This window comes from Triturus cristatus, chromosome 2_2 (genome assembly GCF_964204655.1).
Source record: "Triturus cristatus chromosome 2_2, aTriCri1.1, whole genome shotgun sequence".
NCBI classification, from domain to species: Eukaryota; Metazoa; Chordata; class Amphibia; order Caudata; family Salamandridae; genus Triturus; species Triturus cristatus.
In genome coordinates this window covers 575,269,083-575,296,573 of record NC_140582.1, presented here as the reverse complement: position 1 = coordinate 575,296,573, position 27,491 = coordinate 575,269,083, and the positions used below count along the sequence as shown (strand labels likewise).

Genomic DNA, 27,491 nt, shown 5'->3' with positions numbered 1-27,491 from the left:
CCCCCTTACCCTGACTAGAAGCAAGGGCCCCTATTTGGACAAAGGTACCTACCTCTGCCAACTAGAGACCCCATTTCTAACAGTGGTGGTCAGCGGTGAGGATTTGGACTTGCATTTGTGATTTACGTACAGTGATTGGTGTACACTACTGGTGAGTGCAGAACATTACGCGGCCACATACAGTTTTTAGGTCTCACGCCTAGCGTTGCTGTGCGCAACACTGCTCGCGCAGCGAGAGACCTCATGTAGGGGTTTGAAAACGGCCCTAGGAATCGCACACGCTCGTGCATGTGCTTTTCCTTTTGGGCCACGCTATTGGCCTTTGCGTGCGTCTTTTTATCCAAGACAGCACGCAATTGACAAAAGGCGGGCGCACTGCTCCGCCCATGGCCTATTGGTGTCAGTTACGCGCACCGCTGCCATGTGGTTTCAATTATCGTGCCCAGACACGGGCGCGATAATTGAAACCACATGGCAGTGGTGTGGCACGCACGCACGCACCACTCGCGTGCTTGTATTTCAACGTGACGGAAATAACAGCTGGGGGTTATTGTGTGAGAGAGAGCGTGGAGGGAGGCACTGCTCCCTGGTTTGTGTTTTGTTTCCTCCCATGCAGTACCGTCCATGTACTGTATCGTTACGTGGCGGTTGTTTATGTTCTTGTTTCTGGGACTATTATTTACTTTCTTTCTTGCTTGTGTTGCTTCGTGTTCCTGATTGCCTGTGTTTGGTGGGTGAATTTGTCTCTCCCACCTCGTCCCATGTCATTGCATACACGCTCCCACTTGCTTTAAGATCGTGATTTTGAAATATTTATTTTAACATATTTTGGAGGGTGTGCCGTCTTCCCCTCTCACTCCGTTGTCTCTTTGCCCCTGACACTTGGTTTCCACTTGGTCTTTGTGCGGGCAGATAACCTGGGCTGCACAGTTTAGTGCTTCCCGGAGCTGGCCCCCCTTGGCCCTCTGTCCAGCAGCTCAGCAGAGATCAGTATTTTTTTAAGAGATTCGAGCCTGAGCATGGGACCGTTCAGAGGGAAAATTCCTTGCTGTCTGAGGCACGACAGCAAAACTTTCCTTGACAGATGCATCAACAGTAGGGTGAGGGAGGTGGGAGATCCTTCTCATGGCATGCCCCCTGGTTTTACCCGTTTCGTATTTGGTTTCTAATCAGCATTTTTTTCTCTTACAGCATTGTATTATTATTTTATAATTATTTGGGCACAGTGACACATCTGTTACATTCACTTGTATTTTTTTGTGTTTGTTTTAGTAACATGCGATTAGGTGATTTACTCACAATCACAGGATGTGGAGCCAATGCGTAGACTCGAACCTGGCTTGCCGTTAATTTTGAAGCATTTGGTGCTTTGAACGGAATTAAGCCACCCTGCCTGTACTCTGTCATGCAATACGTCACAGACTATCTCGCCCTAGTGGAGTATGCGCTTCAAGTGTACTGGCTTAGCCATGTAAGCGCCTGCAAGTAATTCAGTTTGCTGTGTGCACTGTGCATGAAAAAGAACTGACCCCTATCATAAATAAAATAATTTTTAAAGAGTGTGCGCCGTCTGGGGTAAATACACTACCCACATAGCTGCCTCCCCTTCTCTGAAATAGGTGAGGCATGAATGTAGCGCCTACTAGTCTTGACCCCAGTCCAAGCATACTGAGGATAGCGCTTATACTCCTGCACTCATTTTCAGTGTTATTTCGATGTGACACTACTTTGGCTCAGTTATACTTCATTTGCATTGCAAAAGATCTTGCATTTACGTGAGTTTAAGCTATTGGCATTGTAAATGACAATGCCTTTTATTTTATGCTTTAAAAACCAAAACATAAATAAAAGGCATTGCCATTTACAATGCCAATAGCTCAAACTTGCGTAAATGCGAGACCTATTGCATTGCAAATGCTTGTTTCTGTTTGCTGGAGTCCTCCTTGAAGTATTTATTGATACTAAGTCTCTGGTTAGCTGTTGCAAAATGGAACTTAACTTCTGGCACTTGTTCATCTACACAATGAAGGAGCTACGTGTGTTCTGCAAGGAAAGGGGGTTGCCTGTGAAGAGAAGGTCCAGGGAGGCTCTAGAGGCATCCCTATTTCATTATGAGTTACTCTGCTGGGGGCCAACACTACCAGTTGAGTCTGAGGAGGAGTTCTCTGAAAGTGAGGGAGAAACAGAAAAAGATGGCTGGCTTCTGGCTTGTGAGCAGAGGCTGAGAGAGCTTGATGAGGAGCTCGAGAGGGCTGAGGCCAAGAGGGCCTTAACCCTAAAATAAGAAATGTGTGTAGCTCAGGAAGTGAGCTTAGCTGGGTTGGAGGTGGAGTCCAGCTCAGATGGTGGAAGCAACATTGAATTATCTAGTGCTGAGGGATCAGTACACACACCCAGAGATGTGGCGCCTGACTTGAAGGAGGGGATTAACATACACCAGGGGGTTCAAGGATATGAGGTAGCTCCAGTGGTGCGCAGTGTCCCTGAGGTGGATTGGAGAACTGGCACAGGGGTTCATAGTCCTAGTGGTGGGAGGGACACTCTACTGACTCTAGATGAGAGGTGCAGGGAGAGGGGATCACCCATGGTTGAAGTCCTGGTGTGTGAGTGTGAAGACCACCCAGAAGAGTGTGGGTTGAGTGGCAGAGACAGTCAGATACTGGCTTGCCAATCTCAGGAGAGTGGTGTGGAGTACGTGTGAGAGGCACTGGATGGTGAGGTGAAGGATAGTTTGGTTAACACCTGCGTGGGGCTGTGTGATTCAATTGTGGGAGAGCATATTGTAAGTCCCTGTTTTCCAGAGCTATGCCAACACCTGTTGAGGTGTCAGTTCCCTGACCCCAGGGAGCTCACCCAGGAGGTAGAACTTTTGGTGGATTCCAGAGGGTCTGATGAGGCATTGGGGAGTGACCCTAAGCGGAATGGCTCAGGTATCTTCCAGCCCAGAGAGACGGGAGGGGGTTAGAGTAGCCTAGCTAGGTCCTGGTGTAGTGGGAGGGGTGTATGGACTCATGTCCTGTCTCCAAGGAAAAGGAGTGAGAATGAGATGCGTCCAGAGGTGCCCGAAACTCACTCTCAGGGCCTGGAGGGTTCTTTAAGGGAACACCAGGTGGGGAGCCTAGGCTGTCCTGATAGGACATCCGTTGAGGGAGATCTCCTAGAACTTGGAGTGTCTGTAAGCGGACCTCCATCAGTTCTGGGGTCCGGCAGTGCCACTCCTACGCGGAAGGTGCAGACGTCCAGATGGAGGGGTGAGAGGGGGATGCGTTCCCCAGTGGAAGAACCAGTGGACAGGGGCCAGCCGTAAGGACTGAGCGTCCTTGGAGTGACCATGGTGACACTACTTCTGCCCTGGGGGATCTTTGCGCACTGTCAGATTGACAGGGGTTGGGAGATCTGCGCCAGGCCAAACAACACATGAGTCATGTATTACCCTTGGAAGGGGCATGTGTGCTCCCCAGGAATTCCTGGTGTGTCAGGCGGGTGCTCAGCCGTAGTGTTTAGTCTCTGGGTTGGGAAACCAGGTTCAGGTGTTGCCTGACCTGAAGGGAAGGGCAACTGCTATCAGTGCCCCTACCCATTTGTCTCCTGGGGGCACCTCTCCAGGTGGGAGGGTGCAGGGCCCCAGTAAGAGGGGTGGGGAGAGGGCAGCCTCACCCCTGACCTCTGCCCAGTCTAAGAGCACAGACCCTAAACTGGGATCCCAGTTGCAGGATAGAACCCCTGAACTGGTGGGCGAATTGTGCAGGACACCTGTCAAAGGTGCCCTGACAATTCTGGAAGGGAGTACCACTCCAAGTGGGAGGGTGCAGAGCCCCGAGGAGGAGGACAGGGTGTGGGAAAGCCCACCCCAATCTCCTGTCCAGCCACCGGGTACAGGGGTCAGTGTCAGGATGTCATACCTGACTTGACAGGAGGGAGAGTGGACCAAGGGTGCCAGGCACCTGGGGCTACTGCCACTTCTCTCTGATGCCACAGAGGTTGGAGAACCATGAAAGGCCTGGGGCCTGGTTCTCATCACGGACAGCTGTCAGTGGCCACTGTGGCTTGCTGTCCTGGTGGACAGAGTTGCCCAAGAGGGGGACAGGAGTCACACCTGGGGGGTGGACTGGGCCACACCTCTGTGTTGGCCATGTGGGTACTGTCTGTATGTTTGGACACACCTGTGAGCAAGCTAAGGTTAGGTGCTTCACAGATGGTGTCCACAGGTGAGGGGAAGGGTTCCCCATGGGTTAGCTTAGTGGGGCCTGAGAGTATGGACAGAGGGATCCAGATAGGTTCACATTGGCGTAGAACTGGAGTGTGCCCCTGCAGTTGCAGCCAGAGTCCATGTTCTATCGCCCCAAGCAGGGAAGCATATCAAGGTATTGATTAGTCTACCCTGGCTTTAGGCTTGAAGGGGGTTGTATTGGACTTGGCCCTTTTTGTAGGGTCATCCTAGGACTTTTTGCCTTCCTCCTGTATTTTTCTGACCTGTTGTTGGTGTTTTTATGACTCTGGGCACTTTACCAGCTGATCAGATCTAAAGTGCATATGCTCTCTTTTGTAAATTGTGTTATGGATTAGTGATTCCATGATTGGCTTATTTGATTTACGTGTCAGACCCTTGTACAGTGCACCATGTGTGCCCAGGGCCTGTAAATTAAATGCTGCGGGTGGGCTTGCAGCACTGATTGTGCCACCCACAGAAGCAGCCTGTAAAATGTGGCTCAGGCCTGCCATTGCAGAGCCTGTATGCAGTCTGGGACTGCCATGTCGACTTGCCAGTCCCTAAACCTTCCCTTTTCTACATGTTAGTCACCCCTAAAGGAGGCCCAAGGTACCACTGTAGGCAGGGTGCATTGTATGTGAAAGGTAAGTCATGCCCTGATATGTGTGGCATGTCCCGATAGTGAAATACTGACAATTTTGTTTCTCACTATTGCAAGGCTATCTGTTCTCATAGGCCAGAATAGGGAGTCAGTTTATAACATCTTATAACCATAACTGACCCCAGGAACAAGATCGGTAAATAAAGTTTAGTATGCCTGAACTCAGAATCTTTAAGTGCATCTTTTAGTGAGGGTGATTTTTACATTATATGTTTGAAAATACCCCTTTTAGAAAGCAGGTATTTTCTTGCCTAACCATCCAGTGTGCCTCTGCTAGGTTTGTGTATTGCATGTCTGGCTTGTGAGTGACGGGGCTGCAGGAGGGCAGCGGCTCCAGCAGTCTGATGAGTCAGGGCTGGGCTGAATGGACATTGGTTGAATTTAGAGTAGGGGGGAGGAGATTTCCTTTCACCTGCCTGGGCCAGGTCTGCTTTCAACAATGCTGTCTCCACCTCCTTCCAGTAAGCTGCCTCAGAGTGGACAGAACTGGTTTTGGCTGGGTACAGACCCTCTCTCCCTTCAGAGAACAAAGGATTTGTGTGTATATAAAGTGGGACCCAGACACCAGAACTTTAGATCACTTCTGGGAATCAAGAGGAACCTTTGCCAAGGAGAAGAGCCAGAGAAGCTAAGGAGGAATACTGCCCATGTGCTGTTTGCTGTCTGGGGTTGGCCTGCAGTGGCTGCTTGCTGCCAAGGAAAGGAGAAAAAGGACTTTGATGTTTGCTTTGTCACCTGCTTAAAGAAAAGAGCTCCAAGGGCTTGAAACTGAGCTTGCCTCCTGTTCTGAAGTCTCAGGGACACAAAGACTTCACCACCAGCTCCCCTGAATTTCTTTGCAGGGAATTCCAACCTGCAAAGAGGTGCCTGCTGCTGTTTATGACCTCTAGAGACTGTTTGTTGCTGGGAGCTGGATGATCGACGCAACGAGGAAGAAGCGCGTCGCATCCGCACCAATTCCTGACGCATCGCCGAGCCACAGAGAAGACGCGTGCAGCATCCGCACCTGGTCCTGACCCACTGCCGAGCCACAGAGAAGAAGCACCCGCATCCACAACAGGTCCCGACGCATTGCCGAGAAAACCGCGTGTGGCTGCAAAAGTTCACGCATCGTACCGGATTGTCGCATCGCATCGAGCCGCCATTTTGTCGCACCGGATTTTCGCCACGCATTGAAGCGTGCTCTTGTCGCATTGTAACCGGAACACAGTAAGAAACAGACGCATCCCCTCTTCTCCGGTAAGGAACAGATGCATCAACTCCCCTGCGCTACAGTAAGGAACAGACGCATCGGCTCTCTCGAAGCAAGGAACTGATGCATCACCTTCCCTGTGACCCTTTCGTTTGTTTTGCGTGACGCATCTAAGGTACTTTGGGGGAAAAGTGTACCATTTACAACTTGAAATGAACTGAACTATTTCTACCATTTAAGAGCCTTAATAATTTTGATACTGTATTGTGGATTTTTGTCGTTTGGTCTTGTTTTGGTTTAGATAAAGATTACTTATTTTTTCTAACCTGGTGTGGTGTCCATTTGTAGTATTTTCACTGTATTACTGTACGTTTTCACAAATGCTTTACACACTGCCTCTGAGATAAGCCGGTCTGCTTGTGCCAAACTACCAAGGGGGTGAGCAGGGGTTATTTTAGGAGTGTACCCCCCCTTACCCTGACTAGAAGCAAGGGTCCCTAATTGGACAAAGTACCTCCCTCTGCCAACTAGAGACCCCCATTTCTAACACCCTCCCAGAGGCTACCTCTTCCTCCCCCCTGGCTTATCGGACTTTTTCCTTCTCTGTAGACTACACAACGTTGGTGATCTCTTCTCAACTGCTGCAGTGGGCAGAGCCTCCCTGCTTGGCACTTCTACCTATGCTCTCAACCTATGTTTTTGTTTTTTCTGCGCTCCATTTCTTCTGGTTTCCACTTTCCACAGGTGTGGATTGGTTACAGATCCCACAGAGAGCAGCCGTTCCCCCTGCCACCCAACCCACTCTCTACTCTGCCTCCTCCTTCTCTGTTTGAATCAGCTAGTCTGCCCCGACCCCACAACAGAGCAGCAGAGCCAGTTGGATGTACAGAGAGGGCTGTGCTACTACCGTCTTCACAGCAGGAGGAACTGTTATTTTCCGCCTGCTAGCGGTGATCTGGAATGGAGGCAGGCAAGAAGGACGGGAAAGGGGTGTGCTGCTTGACTACGAACTGGAGAACAAAGAAATACAAAATCAGATGGGCAGAACTGCTGCCTGCTATATGCCTTTCTGCTTCAGGTTTTAATCATATTTTTCTGCAACTCTATCTTTGTTGTCAGGAGCATCATCATCTCCTGTCCAATCAATTACTTGGGTGTGCTTGTTGAAACAGATAATAGGTCCAGTACATTCATAACAAGAGAAAGGCAATTGGGTCCAATGCAGAAGTGTCTGAGATGTCCTATATCCTTCTCTGCACCCAAATAAACAAACTGAGATATTCTCTCCAACACTATACAGGTTGACATTTTCTCCCTGACTTGTTACAACACAGTGACCAGAGGTAATCCCGGAATGATTTCAGCTCCCAATTTGTCCACATATTTTGGAGATGGGCATCATTTGAAACACGCAGCACATACTTGTTTGTTGGTGCAGGGATGTCACTGTACTATGCCTGGGGTGTATGCTCATGTGCTCAAACCATGATTTATACATATTCCGTACAACACAAAATTGCTTTGTTGGCATGAACTATACACTGCTTCAACCTACACCAAATGTGTACTGCTCTCAAGCGTTCAACAGGTATGCTTATTTTCTTGATTGTTCTCCTGAAAATTCAGACAGTATCCTCCCTTTGCAGTCTCTACTTGGGTAATGTTGTCCCTGGCAGGTGCATTTGTTTAGGAGGAGCAAGCTGTGCGTTTCTTAGGATGGGGGTGCAAGCATCTTTAGCTCGGATGCATTGAGATGCAGTTCTGCATCCCTGATGTAATTAAGTAATTCCCTAGGTCAGTGGATAGGATATTCAGCTGTTTTTTTTTATTGTTGTGATAATTTGTATGTATATACCACAGCAACCCGATGTGCGCCTCAGTATGCACACAGTGACTTGTGTTTTAAATTGAATGCGCACACAACCTCACCCCCGTCATTCCTCATAGCCAATAAGGATCAGTTTTCAAGGTGCTTTATACATAAACAGTCTTACACAAACCCACCTTATCAGACAAGGATACACAATTGGAACAAATCTAGCAAACAAAAACTACCAAAAAAACTGTCACTCTGTCAATCACTGCCTCAGGATTATCAGGCAGGCTTTAGTCCTGGCAGAGGCACAGATTTGGTGGTTACTCCTGCCATTGATGACCTGAGAATGCTAGGGGACTGGGGCAAAGGAAGAGTCCAGATACTTCTGGACCTTTACGCTGCCTCTGATACCATCAACTGTTCCATTCTATTAGACCATCTTCTTGCCGTCTTTGCAATTGATGTCACTGTCCTAGCATGGCTATCCTCTTTCCTTTCATACAGGTCTCAATTAATTGCCTTTGGCTACTATTTTTCTACACCAAAAACTCTTTAATTAGGAGTACCATGGAGAGACATAATCTATCCTCTTTTGTCTATCTCCCTCAGTTACAGATATACACAATGCAGGGCTCAGAAAATCCACTCGACTGCTCGCATTTGCGAGGCAGATTTAATAAGGACAAGCTATTTTAGGTCCTACTCGCCCTTTCTGGCAAGTATGAAGACAAACTAACTTTTGTCCTCTGTCTCTGAAAACAGAGCAAATGTGACAAGATAACAAGATTTAAAGGCATTTGTATTGCTCACAAAGTGAATGAGCAATAAAGATGCCTTTAAAACGTGTTATCTTGTCACATTTGCTCACTTTCAGAGACAGAGGTTAAGTAGGTTGCAGTTAGGTCGAGGAGATTTTTCAAGGTACTAGACCTGCAGGACTAGTCTACTTCGGTAAATTCTTGTGAATTCATGAAGTATGTACATTTTCACTAATGCAAGGACATGGGGGCACTTTTGTGACTTCCTTTAGGAATTGGGCTCCCTAATTAGGTCTGGTGTTAACCAAGACCTTTCGTTTTTATTAAAATTGTATCTCTCTCTCTCTATCTATCCATCTATCTTTCAGCTGGCTTCACTGTGAATGATTGCAATCTGCTCTTTCACAAGGAGCATATTGGCACACAAAGTAGTTTAGTTCAGTGCCAGGAACTACTATGGCAAGGAGTGCTTTTTGAGACCAAACAATATTTTAGCTTTTTACCAATGTTTTTTAAAATAGTGAGGGCCAGGCAGCTCCCACAACAATAAGGTTTTACAAAAGTCATGTCAAAACAACACACACATTGGCAAAACCAAAAGACTGACCACCAATGTTGGACCTAATGGCTTTGCCACACTTTGTTTATTTTCATGTTTCACATAATCACATTAAAACTGGTTACACCAACTTTCCATTATGACTATTGTTTGGAAATACTATCATACATCAACACATTATACCAAATGTTCCTTCAAATAAATGGCACCTAAAATTTCACAGTAGTTTAGTAAAACTTTTTTTTCCTTGTTGCATTGTTTTGAGAACATTTTATTTTGAAAGCAAAGAGTCGTCTGCAAATATTTACATCTAATCAGAAAGCATTTTGGGAGTGTTATATGTGGATGCATTCTGTTAAACTTTGCAAATTTGTGTACACATTTTTTTACTGGAACTACGGTCAGTAGTACAGTCTAAGCTTACAACATTTATTTAGAGTAACCACCCTAATAATAAGGGCTTGGCATTAAAGAATCATAAATACAAGTTTGAACAGCATTAACCAATAGACACAAATATTACCTCAAATGCAGACATTTCCTTTCCCTGCTCTATAATCTGGTTCTGTAAATTGACAGTCAAAGCTTTTTAGGACTCGCCTAGCGTTGCAGCGCATGCGCTGCATGCTCTGCGAGGCATATTGTAGTAGGGTAATAATATCCACATTTGTAAAGCGCGAACAATCACCCGTAAGGGTCATTAGGCGCTGGGGGCCATCGGGAAGATTAAGCAACCTATTGTCCAGAGTCACATGGTGCTGGGCTACTCTGCCGCCAGCGCTGGGGATCGAACCGTGATCCCCAGATTCCGGAGTCAGTCGCCCTGGCCGCAGCGCCACACCTCTTCCAAAGGGTATGTTTTAGAAGTGGAGTGGAAGCCGCCCATAATTTTCATTGGCTGGCGTCATCGTCCGTGGTAAATGCTGGCTTATGATGGATAATGAGGCTTCTTAGTCCCTCCTTGTTACCGCCCTGTCTCCTTTTAGAACCACCCATCAGGACTGGATCTTTAACTTGCGGCATTAGACTGTCTCCTTCATTAGTTGGTAAGCACTCATTTTGTTGTTCATTCGGCTTTGGCTTCACCAGCCGCCATGTACATAACTTAAGTATGCATGGGCGCCGCACTATAGCACAGCGCTCGCTTTTTTTATTGTCTACTAGTATAGCGCTCGCTTTTTTTAATTGTCTAGTTCTTTTTTTGTATTTATTTACTTTTATTTCGCGTTGGCGGCACACGCGCTTTACCTTTAGCCATGTTAAGCTAAAGCGCGGGTGCCGCGATTGTTGAAAAAGTAAAGAAATAGATTTTTTTTTTCTATTTCTTTACTTTTGCAGCAATAGCGGCACCCGTGCTTTACTTTAACATGGCTAAAGATAAAGCGCGGGTGCCACGATTGTAGCAAAAGTAAACAAATAGTTAAAAAAAAAAAAAAAAAAAGAGTGGCCCGCTATTTTCTTTCTATTTGTTAACTCTTGTTTGAATTTGCGATCATAACTCTTTAAGATCTTCTGAGTATTTCAAATTGTTTCCAACAACAGTAATCTACACGATTCAGCAGTCTCTGTAGGGGAGGCATTTCTAGCAAGAAAACATCTTTGGCTCATTCCAATTAATTTGGCTCTTTGGGTTCGCATTATTAATGTTTCAGAGTCCTTCAGCTAAGTCTGAAAGTTAGCAAAGCTTGCTCAGTAGTACCTCTGGAAAACACGTTGTATACCGTTCCACCGTCTCTTCTCTCAATCCAGTTATTGGTGGAATAAATAGTTATACTGTTAACTGCAATAGTAACTCCTACTAACATGGCTTTACATAAAGATGCTTGCTGCATTTCAATAATGGGGTGCATTAAAATACCCTCTGACTCTTCAAATGAACGAAATACAATCCGACTTGTATGTAATGCCAGCCTCAATATCATAATGTGCGCTGGAGCTTTCAAAGTACTTTTTTGTGTTGCCTCTTTTCTTTTTTAATTGATTGACTTTTTTGTCTGAGTAGTAAAGAAATAGTTGCTACACTTGCTATTGAATAACAAGCCACCAGAAACCCTCTTATATTAAGGTATTATTATGACATGACGGAGTTGCTGTACGTTTATGGAGACTGTTTTTTTTGTTCTTAATAATATCAGTCAAAGTGGAGCAGAACTAACTGTAAAATATGTTCAAAACAATACTTAATGTGAGAGCTAGGAGTGTGAAGAATGATGTTCAACATGCTCATACCTCAGTAGTGGGTGTCTCTTTTTTAATTTCATTTAAATAAATGTGTTTGTCCTGTTGGTGGCCAGGTGCGCTGTTTAGTGGTGATGATATGTCCTGTCTATTTGCACGGTTTGCTGCTTGAATGTTACACATCATACGCACATTTTCTGAGCTCCTATGTCTGTGCCTGTTTAGAAAGATGTGCTCTGGTTAAGACTCGTGAAACGTGGAAGTGTTACAGGAGGCTCTTCTTCGGGTCCGAGAGGGTATTTTTACTAGACAATCAAAGACCTCCACCCGCCCTTGGGTATCACTTTTTTTCCTGCAGAAAACCTTGCTGCATTAGCAGTGATTGATTTTGAGTGCAATTCGTCCCAGAGTGCTATTTTAGAGGGGCAACACCGGCTTTTGGAGATTAACTGGGGAGTCTGTACATATTAATGAACCTAGGAGATATACTAACGTTTTGGTAATTTAGTGATGTGTGTCTGAAAACGTCTTCGTTATTTTCTGTTAGAGCCCCGCAGTTGCTATACGTTGATTTTAAAAACAAAGCGCTTCACGGGCATTATTTTTCCTGTTCCAGGGGCGACTAAACGACCTTTAATGTGAAAAACAAATGTTGACTTATTTCTTGGAGGGGGGGTGCTTGCCTGCAACTCTTTCTGGGTTGCTGCAGTTCAGCCGTGTGCAGTGACGTTTCAGCGAGTCTAGACTAAGAAGACTGGGCGCGTGTGAGGGACAAAACTGGGTCTATGCAGTTCAAGAAATGCACGTACGTCGTTTATTAGTGTTGAAACATAGTGATTAGGTCGTTAAAATAGAAACGCGAAATAAAGGTGAAAATATGTGAGCGGTTGTGTAATACAACTATATTAACTTTCTTTTTTATCTAAACAGTAACATTTCACTTGCATTTTTTGCTGAACTTAGATCACCCAGTGTCCTACAGCCCCTTCCCAAAAAGCCAAAAAGGGCTACAATACAGACCATCTGTAACTGGTTAACTAGAATTGACGCCACGGTTCGAGTGGCTGTGCAAACAAGCGCTTAGAAAACGGTTTCACAGATCTAGCTGCATGCCGCCTTTGACATAATTTCATTGCATTTATATTTTCTTGTTGGTGACCACACCGTTATGGTAAAGTGTAGATTCTCATAGCTGGAAACATTTGCAATTTTGAGTGAAAATTAACCATTTCACACCTTCATTCTTTGAAGCAGTCTGTCTGCAACTGATGGGCTTTGAGACTGCTCAACTTTTTAAATTAGTAGGTTCCAACGGTATACAAAGATTTGGTGTTTGTAAAACTTATGTTATAATAACAGAAAGCACCTGCCTGACATATCCAGTGAGCACCTGAGGCACTTCTATATGCATGCAAAAATAAAAGAAGAAAAACAATTTCTAACGCAAAACATGCAAAATGTTTACATTGGATTCATCATCATATGTATTGGTAGGAATGAGGGTGTAAATTGCCGTTCCATTTTATCATAAGTAAACACGATTCCACAGAAATATGTGTGAACTAGCTAATGCAAGCTTGGCCTGCGCACTTTAATCAAAGCTTTGAGTCACCTACCTGGTGTGTAACCTCGCAGTCAGAAGCTGAGGGATGGGGCTAAGTTGCACTAACTGTTAATTTTGTCTGGGTGCCAGGCTAACTCATCCTTTCATCATTCTGAGGTCAGAAAATTGTAACCACAAAGTCTGATGACCACATCTTAAAACACCTGAGGGCATTGTGTGCGGTATATGAATGGTGAACGTTAAAAACTGCTGTTAATAGCTATTCTACACAATGGCATTGTGCGGGTAGCTTAAAACAGACTTTACGTACGTTAAGTATTTCACTTGAAACATTTACAAAGACAGTCCCAGGAATATTCTGGTTACAAATGTCGGATTTTTTCTACTTTTAAAACTTACATACAAATACTATTCAGTTAAAAGTAATATTGTGCTTGGAAAACAAACGTGTATGGCAGTTGTTCGTTTGGGTTCCTTTTTGACATCAAAAACCTTTAAAATACAAGTTTAATGCTCTTGACCAGACATCCGTTTGATAATACTTATTAAAAAAAATGTCTTTTAAGGGCCACTTGAGCTTTCAAGTCTCAGTGCATAACAAATCTGGTTTAAAATTATTCAACTGTATATCAGAAAATGCAGAGCACATTTTTGCAATAATTTGTTTAAAATCTTTTTTGCTATTTACATTGAACACCTTGCATTGGTTGGTGCAGCCACGGTAGTGCATTCTCTCAAATGTTAAAATATTAGTTTCTCGGTCCTTCATAAGACCTACTTTATAAGTAAATTTGTGTGCGGCCTATATTTAGGGGAAATTGACTGAGTTTTTTTTTAGGTCACTTACAAACTGCATATACATCATCTAAGGGTAGCAATGAAAATGCATCCCTCTAAAAAAAAGAGGCTAAAACTGTATAGAATTGCGTCAGCTGTTTGGCGTCACCGATCTGAACTCATCATCTGATTGGCTGAAATCTGTTGATCGTTTTTGCAGCAGCTGAATTTTGAATCTGTACATATTCCTATGCTCAGTGGGGACTATGTAACGATGCAATGCACACAGTCCAAATAAGCCTCAACTGCATCAAACACATACCCCATAGATGGCTTACTTAAAATGTCATGCAATTACCAGAGTACGTTTTTATAAGTTGAAGTCATGGGTTTACTACTTAGGTTACATAGTAACCTACAGTAATTGAAAGGTGAAAATGTGCCTAAAATACTTCAGTTGAAGGGCTATTATGATTGTCATCCAAAATATTATCATAAAAAACACTAATCTCCGCAGCGGCAAGATGGCATATGAAGGTCCTGCTAAGGCTGATGATGGTACAGAAGGAGACTGCATGTTTGGCTGCAGAGTACAGTTTGAGACTCTACATTCTTTATGCACAGAGCACAGCCTGCATGTACTGCACATGGGGTGGTGCCCTGTGTTACATTAACGTCCCCAATTATGTGAGTCCCTGATGTTTTACAAGGTCACAAGTGCAATGGGGTGAAGTTGTAGGTGCACTGGTTACCATACCGGCAGAATTTCAGCAGTCTTGCATTGCAAACTTAACTTCCATTGCACTGAAGTTTTTCAAGGAACATACATCCAACTGTGGCTTTAGTGCAGGCTTCTCCAACAAGTAGCTTGTGAGCTACTGGTAGCTCTCCACCAACCTGCATGCATCTTTCCTCTCTGCAGCCCAGCCTACTAAATTGGAAGCTTTTACTTTACTGAATTAATATATGCATAATAAAATTGAGAGTGTGTGTTCAAGACTAAAATGTGTGTATTTTCAGAACTTGTAAACTGACATTTGGAGAAAAATGGCTCAATTTCCAAAATATATTTAGAGCTGGTATTTGAGTGATAAATCATGTTTCATTGGGCACATTTGCAATGCAATAGGTCTCGCATTTTAGAAACTTTGACCTATTGCAAATGACAATGCCTTTTATGATTGCAGGTATTTAAACACATACATAAAAGGCATTGCTATTTACAATGCCAATAGCTCAAAATATCGCAATTGCGAGACCTATTGCATTGTACATGCGTGTTGCTACAGGGGGTTGGGCCTACTTGTCCTAAGGACAAAATAAACCTGAATACTTGTTTTCCTTGACCCCAAACAATATCTACTGGGCATCTCACCCCTAAACAACATTTAAATGGAACCAGTGGTCAACATGATTCCTCAGAGTGCCAATGGCACACAACTTTTCTGCTTCTCCAATATCCATGCTTGCTTGGTGAAGGCTTATGTGAAGCTGACCCCAATGCAAACAGAGTTTTCTTTGATTATTAATGATGAACAAAGAACTAAACTACAGGCATAGCTCACTGTAATGAACTCTGACAAATTCATGCCACCCTCCCACCTGTTAACAGAGACAAGAACATTGAAAGCACTTTCCACCTCAAAAGCAGACAATGCTATGAAGATTCAATTGGGTTGGCACCAGCTTTTACCTGTCCACAGCATCAACTCACATCTCCTATAGGACACCTGCTATGGCTATAGTCAACTCACACTTGGACAGTGGCAACATCCTGCTAAAAGGCTTCCCGGATATACACCACATTTCAATAAACACGGTTTTCCATGAAGCAGAGCAATTCATAATTAGTCTGTAAAAAAATGACAGAACTATCTCTACATTACAGTACTTAAATTTGTTGCCTCTCCAGGTTTAGATTTTCTTGAAGAATGCCTACCTTGTTGTCAAAGGAGTTCAACTTCTACACACTACTCCACTGCACAGACAAGACCATTAACTCCAGTGTCAAAATGAGCATGTACAGCCACAAAAATGCCAGACAAGTAAATAAACATAAGAAGGAAAAGACCAGACCCTGATCTTGCTTTGCACCAGTTGATTGATAGAATCCAAATAGAGATCAAATGGATAACTGTGTTCCTTCGATTCATGAAGAAGCTGCAGACTATCCTCTTCAAAGTACATCTCATTCAGAAGAAACTATTCCGATGACTGTCCCCATAAGCACATAAACGATGAAAATCATTTCTATTTGCAAGCACTTTGTACACTGCTCTACTCATATCCAGGGCTTCCTTATTTGACCGTCCTATAAATAATCAACCATAAATATATTTAGATGATTTGTAATGTGCTCTGATTGCTTCGCGTTCATGTTTTTTTTCTCTTGCAATTGGGAAGACAAATCAAATTTGCATTACTGGATCTGAAGCTTAAGCCGGACTGTATAGGGTGGCTCATGGAACACAGGGTTTGGGACTTTCTCCCTAGGATTCGTAAAGTAGACTTATAATTGAGAAATATATGCACTATTCCATTAGGGCCAATTACATAAGGTTAGGGCTAGATTGATTTGATCATATCTACGCAGATTGAGACAGAGAGCCTTTTTTAAAGTTAGAAATTTGAAGGACATCCACCAAACCACATCTGCCATACGTAGAGTCCATAAAGGCTCTATTCACTCTAAGTAGGGCAGATGGGACATCCACAGATTTTGGCAGCTGTTCAGCAAGCATCTGTCAAGCTCTAATAAGGCTCACTACTTGGAGTCTTTACTCATTCTTTTTTGTAGCGTTCATGTAGATTAGAAATACTTCATCTGATTTAGGAGCAGTACATTCATTCTTTTTTGGAGTACAGAGCAATCATAATTGTATAAAAAATAATGCCACATCATAATTTTGATCTAAAATGGCAAAGACATGGGAAAGTAGAGGGCATCATTGTATGCTATGGAGTATAAATCAACTCTGGAGTATTTTAATGTTGAGTTTGTAAGGATTCTTCTGGGATTACATCTTTTACAATATCCACAAAGGGTCCCAGTTGGTCTAGTAAACTTATGCTGGTGTTATCAAACATAAGGCCATAATTAGCATCTAATGGGGTGCAAGTTATGGTTAATTTACACAACCATAAGGAGCGAATTTCAGTGTTTTTCAGGTTTTGCAAATATAACTGAACTAATATATTATTTTCACTGAAAGGGGTACCATAAGACAATCCTTAAGAAAACACAAAATAGAATGCCAAGAAAAATAAAAAACAAGCATACTACAAAAACCATAACATTCTTACCTTAGGAAGGAAAGTGCAGCTCCAATATAATTTAGATACGGCTTTGCTACCACTTCAGGATCTATGCCAAACATGCCAAACCTGGAAGATGAAAACACGTTTTAAAAAATTTCATGCAACACTTTTTTTAAGGAAGAATCAAAGTTTCAAAGCATTAGGCAGCTTTGCCTTTGCCTGATTTTATTAAAAATGCTTACAGCACATACAAATAATACAAGGAAAGGCTAAAAAAAGATACTACCACACCAGAATGTCAAAGTCTACATTAGTGTTGTAAAATAGGCAATAAAATGTAGGAAGTAATCGATATTTTTTATTTAAATGCTTTGTATAGTGCTGGTTAGTCACATTCCAAACAGCGGCATAGTAAAACTGCCTTGGGTCCCAACACAATCAAGGAAACTTGGGCAGGCATTATTACAAATAATTGGAAAACAGTGGGTATATCTTGGCCTACTGCCTGGGCACTCAGTTTCCACAACTGACCAATCTGCCCTGTATTGTTTGTATTCGTTGGGGCGCAACCTTTGCTGCTGATATTAAGCACTGTATTGATATACTGGTCAGTCCTTGTTTGTTTAAACCCACCTCACTTACTGAGAAAGGTAATTATTACTACAGTCTATTATTACTACAGTCTATGATGCGATCAATAATGAAAACTCACTGTTATCTGGCCTGTTTCTCTCCCATCACCCATTCCTAGACAGGTACTCTTAACGTGACAGGACATATAATTATTTTGAAGTGGCCTGCTTTCTAATTACATGATAACTGCTGTGGTCATCAAGCTACCAAGCAGCTCACCTCATGATGAGCAGCAACCTGCCCCATATATACAGCCTCTAAATACACGACCAAAGCTCAGCCGTAGTCTTTGATTTGGATAGGTCAGTACTTGACTGAGCTCTGTGTTGCTCTACCTGAATGCGTTTGAACGCCCACATCCCAACCCCTCTAAACACAAAGCCATACCTGAAGCAGGCACTTGCAAAACAAATTCTGGTGGGCAGGCCTTTTGACTTAACCGCAGCTTATGAAGGACTGGCAGTGGCCCCTTCTACTGCTTGCCCTAGTGACTCAGCATCAGCATCACCTGCACTACACTACAGATAACAGCACCCCTTATTACACCCACCAAATATTAATTGAAGTGAGAATCCTCAGTATTCATTCTGACAGTCTCACATGAAGGCCTTATTTCCTCGATTAGGAGACACTCTGATGTTGAACTTCAGTGGAGGCAGTGAAAGTTTCAGTGACATCGAGGACGGAGGTAAATACCTCTTTGAAAATATTAGTCTCTGGGTTTCTTTTGAAGTCTGTCAGATTTGGATGACTCCTCAAGATTTAGCTCAGGATGTTTGAAAGTTGAGAACCCAGTGGATAGTACGGTCTCCTTCTCTCTTCAGATTGAATCTTCTCTGAATGATTAGGCTTGCTATGCCAAATCTCATGTTGAGGCTGAGGTGTAATAAGGAGTCAATGTCCGAAGGATGTGAAAATGAAGTGGATATCTACAAAGACTGGCACTTTACTACACCCCTGCCAGGGCTCTCCTATTGTGTACTGCAACATCTTAACCCCCAATAGTTGGGTTTCAGAAGCTGAAACTATAGGAATCCCACAGTCCAATTCGGTAGACAGAACATAACCTCAACTATAAAAAACAACAACTAATAAAAACTGAATTATTTTGAAGTCGTTTTGAGGACTGAGATTGAGAAACGTAAATCTTCATTGTATTTGTCTACACTCATACTGCCCAAGTTATATGAATTTTATTTGGTTAAATCTGTGTTTCGACATATCAACATGCAGCACTATATAAAACATTATAATAATAACAATAATAATCATAATATTTGGAGGACGTGCCCCCCCAGCAGCTTCAAGGATAGTACAGAGAATTTTCAGATTGCATTCCTTGTGTTATGCAGGTTATTTGGAGAAACAACCAAACCAGGAAGATTGTAGGATAATTGAACAATTTCACTTCATTCTCTGGCTCTTCAAATGTCCGCATATCACAATGTCTCCAGTAGGACCTGGGAATGGAGATTACAACTGTGTGCACATATGAGTGCTGGGGACCAAAGAGGACTTAATATGTATTTATATATATTTGCTGTGAAACTTAATTTACAAATGGTCTACAGTGCTTTAGGATGCTATATCGAGCAACTTCTCATTCTATGCTACTTTTGCTGAGATGTAAGAGATCTCTTTCCATGCTTGGGCATTTGCTGAAGGGTATTTGTGTTTTGGGACCTTAGGGAGAAGTCCTTTTGACTCAGGAATTTTCAGCAGTAGGAAGAGCAGAAAGTGGTTGGCTACGCAAGAGGGTTCTTGTAAACTAACAAGGAAACACCTGAGATACAGAGGAAGGCGACGAAGGGAGGAGAGGGCTGAGGAATGGAAAAGCTCAGATGAGAACACCTGTGCTCGTTCATCTGGCATTCTCCAAAGCAAGAGGCTCAAAACCATATCCTGCCCCTGCCTATTCTAGGTTTGCTCCTCCACATCGAATTGCCTCATCAGCAATTCACCGAAGTTACAGTGCATGACTCCTCCCTAAAGGCATACCCATTTACAGTGCTTTTGTGTTCTCTCAAGCATGCAGAGCTGGCATAACGCATTTCACATTGTGAAATTAACTTAATATTGTCGAATGGTACTGGAATTTATGGACATTTTACTGGCAGAATGTGACTTGTATTTGTCATCCAACCCAGAGGCCTGTGGGCAAGGTGTAGGTTTTAGGTTCTGTTGCTGGCCTACAGGTATTGGGTAACTACCTCTATTTGGCTCAAGAGTTCTGCATTGCTGGGAAGGGCAGTGACAGGAGGCTGCCACTGCTGAGTCCCTGCTGTCTGAGAGCTGACTACTCTGAGTCAAATTAAAGTGGCTGCAATCAGGATCTCAGTGCACCAGTGCTCTGAAGAAAAAGCAAGTCATGTCAGCTTCCCTCCTCAAGGTGACTACCATCATGCCCCTACAAATGGACAGCTTTCAGTGAAGTGAGACATTTACGGTCTGAGAACACGTTTCAAATGTCATCAGTACATACACACTCTTTTACTTTCTTTTTTTCCCAGTTGCTTAAAAAAAAAAAAACAATTCATAAGACGCTCCAAATTACACTACAAAAAGGAGACCTACAAATGTAACAATATACTTGATTCACCTTCACCAAAACAAATGGAGCCTATGTTACAATGGCAGAGTGTTCCACTGCTCATTTAAATATTCAATAACAAATTACAGGTCACCATTCCCTCCACCTGTGGCAGTACTAGCATTTCATCCAGCTGCAGAGTCAACATATTACGAAAGCTTTGTGAAGAATACGGCAAACTACAAGGTGCACATCACCAGAGCAGACAGCTGTGGAATGTCAAGTCCATCAAACAGGAACAATCTACAGTTATCCTTTAGCTTTACAGTCCCAGTCTACCCTTTAGAGTGGCTTATTTTTAGATTTGGGGGCAAACAACCAAGAGGAGCAGTTCCAAACCGAGCCTCACCCTAGACCTGGATAGTCCTCCAGTCAAGTGAGAATTCATATCAAGCTCAGCTTTGACATATTTGTGTAGGTCCATCCTCCAGCGCCACAAGTCGGAGCATATGAGGGTCTCAAATTCTTGGTTATCTGTCATTTGAATAGAGCCATAGCTAATTCTATGAACTAGGTGGTAGATTTTCTAGTTTTAGAACTTTTCAGAAGCCCAAGCAGACAGATTTTTGTGTCCACTCTGATAGTCAATTGGTGAACTCCCACCAGTGTCCAATGGCCCCACAAGACCAAACCATGTAGATGAATGGGACCCTCAACTTGGTTGAATCGAAAACATATCAGAGAGGCCTGGGGATACACAACTTGCAGGCATTATATAAGGTCCGTAAGATATAATTGAATTGATGTATATTTACCGTAATTTGACGTAAATATTGCAGGACCGGATTCCATTCTACCTCTGAGTGCGTGACCCACAACCTCTTCCTAGCTGGTTTTCAGAGAAGCCCATGTTTTGGATCTTGTGGCCCTAATGGCTCTATAGGCTAGCGTAATAAATTGTTTGCCGTTGGCCAGTGTCCATAACATCTGCAGGAGTTCATCAGGCAGTGGTTCTGTCCCCCACCCCTCCTTCCATGAGAGTGCTACCTTCTTAATCAATGCCGGTCAGGCTAAAAATTGCCCCAAAGGGAGCTCATATACTTCATATACTTGTTGCACCCTGCCAAAAAATAAGAAGTGGCCTGAGTCATATAGGTTGCAAGTATGGTTATCCCCACCTGAACCCCAAGAGACCTGTCTGCACCTTTTAACCAATCATGCGGGAGCTATCACAAGGAGACCTTGGGAGCATACAGAACTGCTCCAGACCTTCGGCTTCAGTACCGGTGCCAGCAGTACTGTGTCACCCGCAACAGGGCAGAGGCAGGCGGGGCTCTACATTTCCTATCCATCAAATATATGCAAATGTCTACAGGGGCCAATCCACCATTCAAATGGGAGTGTTGAAAGGAGGCACCCGGGATAAGCCATCCCACCACACTCTGGAGCTGGACGGCCAAATAATATAACTCAAAGTCTCCATTTTTTTCGCTCTCCACATCAGTTCCAACAATGAGGCTAATTCGTGGAGAGTGACAGTTAAGTTGCAGTGTCATATTTGCAAAAAAGTATAGTAGTCGGGACACGAGCACCATTATGATTAGAGTTCCCTGGCCCATTATCAACTATGGGAGCTTGCACCAAAAGTCTATGGAGGTCTTTACAGACTTTAACGCCTGCCCTACATCCTGTTGCTCTCTATATACCTTCACTCCCACGTATTTACCATGGTGCGTTCTACTGGGTGTCCAGGAACTGCGACAGGGTCATACACCTAGTGCCGTCCGCCATGCTCCGTTAATGTAAAAAGACATGACTTGTCAGCATTCTGATGTATACTCGAGTATGTCCAAAACCAATGGGGTTCATCAAGCATTAATCGGCAGACCTGAGGTGTAATCTTAAATGAATAATAAAATGTCGCCTTCGTAGAGCGAGATGGTGTGTGTGTGGCCCTTACCATGAATTTAGCATGCTAAGGGCTCAATAGGTAGCACGAATAGCAGTGGGGTTAGGGGGAACTCCTGCCGTGTCACACGCTGCACTGGGCAAGTTTCTGAGATCACGCTTGTTGTCCTTACCCAGGACGTGGGGCACGAACAGAGGAGCTGTACTCATTTGATCATGCCATTCCCAAAACCAATGCAATGCAAGACAGACCAAAGAAAAGCCCACTCTAAAGAGTCCAAAGCTTTCTCCATCAATGGAGGCCGCAGTCTACTCGGCAGAATCAGCACTGACACTGCTAAGATGGAGCAACCATCTAACGTTGGGCATAGTGCTTGGCCTGAGACTAACCCACATTGGTCATGATGTACCAGATAGGGCAGCACTTTGAGCATCCTGTAGGCAAGAATCTTCCCAAAGACTTTATAGTGCAAGTTAAGGAGAGGGAGGGGACGGAGTTGGAGCAGAGTTCAAGCACGTCACAACCACCTTTGGCAGTATCACTACCACTGCCTCTAAAGTCAGTAGCATTTTCCATCTTCTATACGCCTCGCAATATACATTCAGTAAATGGGGCATAAGCTGTCGCTGAAATGTTTTATAGAAATCCAGGGGTAGCTCTTAGTTGCCCGGGATTTTGTCTGTACACAATAGTGCCAGGGGTAGTGCAATCTCCTCTGACTTAAGGGCCAACTCCTTCTCAGTTAGCTGTTCTCTAACAAATCAGCTTAAGGATGTAACATGTATGCATTGGTCTGTATGTATGTCATTCTGGGTTGTACGCAAAGTACATAAGCTACGGTAGTAGACACCAAAGGAAGCATTAATGCCTGTCACGCTATGCGTAATCTGCCCATCGCCATAACGTATGGCCAGTATGGCCGTGCACAGAGTCGAGGCTTTAACCAGTCTTGCCTATAGGCAACCAGCCTTGTCCGTTCAGGAAGGACTATGAGCAAAATATTCGGGGGTGGGGGGGGGGGGCGGGTCACAGCGGTAAAGCCTGTCCCTTAATTCTTTATGTCAATGCTGTTGTTGCTCTAATTGACGTGGGAGATCGGGTTTTGTCAGCATTGTTCAATTGATGCTATATCATGTTCTAGGTTCTTAAGTTGTGCCTGCAGAGCCCTTCTAACCCCCCTAACTTACATTTCAAGCATATACCTCTGATGTACACTTTGAAAGTGTTCCACACTGTAGATCAAGAATTTATTTAGAAAAAAGATATAATTTCCTCATGTAGTGTTTGCCTCAACAGGGCATCCACTAACCGATACCTGCAACCTCCAAGTAGGAATCCTAGCAATGCTAGGTCTTCACTGCAGGGTCATTAATAGTGGATTATTGTCAGATGAAGTCTTTGCTAAGTATTCTATCCCCATGTCACGTAGTCAGAATGGGCGTGGGGAGAAAAAGGTCTATGCAGATGTGTAGCAGGAGTATAGGTCAGAAAACATTTTGAGGATTTAATGCCCTACATCAATCAGCCAGATCCCAGCCACTCGTGCAGAGCATCAGTCCATCCACTGGATTCCTGACTGGGGTGCCCTGTTGGGCAGTTTGAGGTGATCTGCATGCACCAGTGTAAGGTGCAGTGCCATTGAGACGATCTTGGACTCTAGGTCCGTCCTAATCAATCAATCAGTATTTATAAAGTGCGGCGAATCACCCAATAGGGTATTCAGGCACTTGCAGGCCCCAGAGGCTTATTCAAACAGCCAGGTCTTGAGGACCATTCGGAAATCCGAAAGTGAGGTGATGGTCCGGAGGTGAGTGGGGAGGCTGTTCCAGGTCTTTGCTGCAATGTGGGAGAAGGCGCATCCTTCACTTCTGCTTTGGTAGATGTGGGGATTATGGGCAAGTGAAAAGGAGGCAGAGTGAAGTCTTCTCAATGGTTTGTGGAAATTCATGCGGTGGTTAATGTAGGGAGGTCTTTGGTTGTGTAGAGCCTTGTGTGCATGGGTCAACAGCTTGAATTGGCATCTCTTCTGTACAGGGAGCCAGTGGAGTTTCCGGAGGTGGGGTGTGATGTGGGTTCATCAGGGAAGCCTGAGGATGTATCTGGCTGCGTTTCTCCATTGTCCAAGGAAGATGTGCGGTGATTTCTACGTAGAGGGCATTGCTGTAGTCCAGTTGGCTCGTGATGAGATGAGGGCTTGTGTCACAGTGCGTCTCGTATGTAGGGGTACCCGCTTGATGTCAATAACCGTCTATAGTATTATGTCCAAGGTGATTTCCTCTTCTGGTGCCAAAGTTGTGGCTAAAGTGGGAGTTCTGCTGAAGCTGGTGATGGTGGGTGCATGCCACCTTTGTCCGTCCTGAGTTGCACCATATTGGGTGCAGTGTCGATCTGCACCAGTAGGAATATGTGGTAGCTTCAATGGTAGGGCGGGGTCAATTTCGTATTAGTCTCGCCCTTCAAGTACATAGTTGCCACCCAAGGGCTAGCTATCTCCCTTCAGTTCAGTGCTGTAAGTGCACTGCCCCTCATGTTCAGGGAAGAAGGTGGTCAGAAGACCCAAGGCCCACTCAACATCTCATATGCCCCCTGAAGCCAATCTGGAGCAAACCCTCCTTGCCCTGTCAACAATTTCTAAAAGGGGGGGGGGACAGACAGGTGGGACAAGAGTGTAGGAACTCGTGAATGCCTCCCCGGGCTCTATCAGAAGGAGCCGATATTTGCGCCACCCGCCATGCTGTCTGAGATGGAAGACTGTACCTGCTACCTTCATCCCAGGTTACCCAAGTGACTTTGCGCCACCTCACACAATGTGTCTATCGGGAATGCGCAGGGCCCTCTGTAGGAGTAGATAGGCAGATTCTAGTTTACAGAAATCCGCAGGTAGCCCCAGCCTTCTCTAGTTTGGCGGGCCTGTTGCTCACTCTGTCTCGTAGGTCCACTGTTCATGTGTGGCTACAGAGCAGGTGCTCACCGTCCATTCTCGTGTGTCTTTTCGTGGCAGGGAAATTAGTAGAGTGGAAAGAGGAACTGTTAGTGCTTGCCTCCCAAGTCTGATGTTATCAATAATTGCATCAATATTAGCTGTGAATATGTGCTCAGCAAATGGGGCAGGGTGACAACTGAAAAACCCTCCAAGCTTTGAGTTAACTCCATTGCAGACAATATTTCAATATTGCCCACACACTCCCAAGGATTCAAAGTCTGCTGTGTGTGACTCAGTTCTCATGAATTAAATCCATGTAACACACAAAAGCAGCTTTTGCAGCAGGACTCCCCATCTGTCTCTCCGCTCCATCCGTCTTGTGTTGGTATGAGAATCCCCATGAGTCACAGGCCTCCTCAGGCAGTAACAGGACTTCCCAGAGGGCTTGCTTCATAGCAGTAGGATGGTGGGTGCCATTTTGAAGATGGGGACCGGCACTGGCCAAGCCACCGAGCTCAGCACCTCTATATAGGTTAACTCAGCCTCACCAGTAAGCAAACCCAGCGGCTGTTGGCCCTTTTTTCTTCTACCTACTGAAGCAAGGATTCTTGCAGATTCAGAGCAGCATTGCAGGATCCATCTGTCCACACGGATCACACCATCAGCTGTTGGCCACGCCACCCCCCCCCCACACTCTATACCTCTTCTTCACATTTTTATTCATGCCAAAAAGTCATTGTCAGTGCCAAAAACAATCCGATCAGTTTCCCCAAAAACTGTTACAAGGGAAAATTGTAGACCAGGAAAAATTTCAATATGTTGCTCTATTTTTTTTGTTATAATCATAATTCACTTATTTACCTTGAGCTTGCCCAGCCAGTTATCAAGTTGGTGGATGCCCAGAGTAGAAGCCCCAGAGCCAAACCAACTGTTTTAACAATAGGGACAACCGTTATGTTACCTGCAGGAAGAAAGGAACAAATGGTACAGTTAAATGTTAGTTAACAGGCATGCATTCATGTGAATAAATTTGTGATACAGTGGAGTAAATGTTCAAATAAATTAACTGAAGATTATCTTTCATCTGTTTTTTACTATAAAGAACAACCCCAGCATACTCCGTAAAAAATGGTACTAAGCCCACTTAAGTATGTTGCTTGCCTTCAGGTAGTACTTCAAGAATATTGAAGTCCACCCCGCTTTTTATCTTATCATCACACGCATTCCTCATGGGGTGCTGTTGGCCATGCCTCTATTAAGTTCTTTAATTTCTTGGAAGTAAAAGGACTGATTCAATGGGAATAAACATTGGAGGCCTAGAGACGGTATCAGTGTAAGGAGAAAAAAAAAACGATAGAAAAAAGGCAATCTTTTAGATGGTCCTTCCTCACTCTGCTGTTAATAGACAGCACAATGGGCTAGCCTGTACTACTCACACTTATCCTACTAAATTCTGGCAGAAGAGATGGCTACTGTTCTGCACAGTCACACGGCACAGAGGGAGTAAGGTGGCTGCATGGCACACAGGAGATGAAAAAGCCTACGGAAAAACATTGAATGGACCCAGGAACAGAATTTAGAGACTTGTTGCAAAACTGGATATTGACATACTACAAACTAGTTACCTGTCAGCTTAGCCAAACAAATATGAAGAAAGACTGATGGGAGCTGGGCAGTCAGTTATCTGGATGGAGAACGCAATTCTGTATTTAATATTAGATTAAACTCAATTGCATGCTAGGGATTAGAGAAAGAGTCAATATATACAAACATGAATTCTTCCTCCTCAGATGTCCTTATCTCATACTTAACTACCATAATCTTTAATTTGAATAATTAAAAATCCTTACAGATAAACAGGAATTTATTTATTTAATTTCTAAGCAAATAAGGCATCCATTACTGTACAACTATTTCACTGTACATTCTCATCTGGATGGCAAAGGTTTGTTTAGCATATATTTTACACAACTCATACATTTACGTCCAGGTATAATGGTGTCAATAAGAGAAAAAACAGGTTGCCTCCAGAGTGCCGTATATATCTATTCAGTTCAAAATAGAAGAAGCAATTCAGATATGAACGCCAATAGTGACCAAGCTATGGTCCACCTTGAAGAAAGAGAGAATTAACAAAATGAGGGCAAGGTGTGCAAGCAATGGCTTAGTAATCCTAGAACAGTTCGACTCCCTGACTAACAGGCTGCTGAAAATATTTTGGGGAACCCTGACTTCTTATGTCATTTCTTTATGAAAAATATATAACACTGACTTACATCCAGACTGTCATGCATGCAAGAACACAGATCCATCACAAACTGGGTGCCTGACTCACATATTTAAATCACTGTGACATGCAAGATATAAAAGTCATTTAGACTAACAAGAAATGCAAATTTGGCTTTCCTTCAATCTCGCCACAAACATACAGAATGTATGGCTCTTCTAGCTAGATTTTTAAACAAATGTTGTGTGAGGAGAGGGTCAAATGAACATGTTCAATCCTAACCATTAACAAATATT

The 27,491-nt window shown here is 43.8% G+C and overlaps 1 protein-coding gene across 2 annotated transcripts in view; it reads right to left on the bottom strand.

Moving 5' to 3' along the window:
* The window catches only part of TMEM144 (transmembrane protein 144), a 240,369-nt gene that overhangs the window by 186,619 nt on the left and 26,259 nt on the right, over positions 1–27,491 (bottom strand). For both annotated transcript variants that reach the window (XM_085641726.1, XM_085641727.1), the window contains 2 exons: positions 25,830–25,929; positions 17,019–17,099 (listed from right to left, as the gene is read on the bottom strand). In XM_085641726.1, the coding sequence (XP_085497852.1) occupies positions 17,019–17,099; positions 25,830–25,929 (181 nt within the window). The remainder of the gene's footprint in view (positions 1–17,018; positions 17,100–25,829; positions 25,930–27,491) is intronic.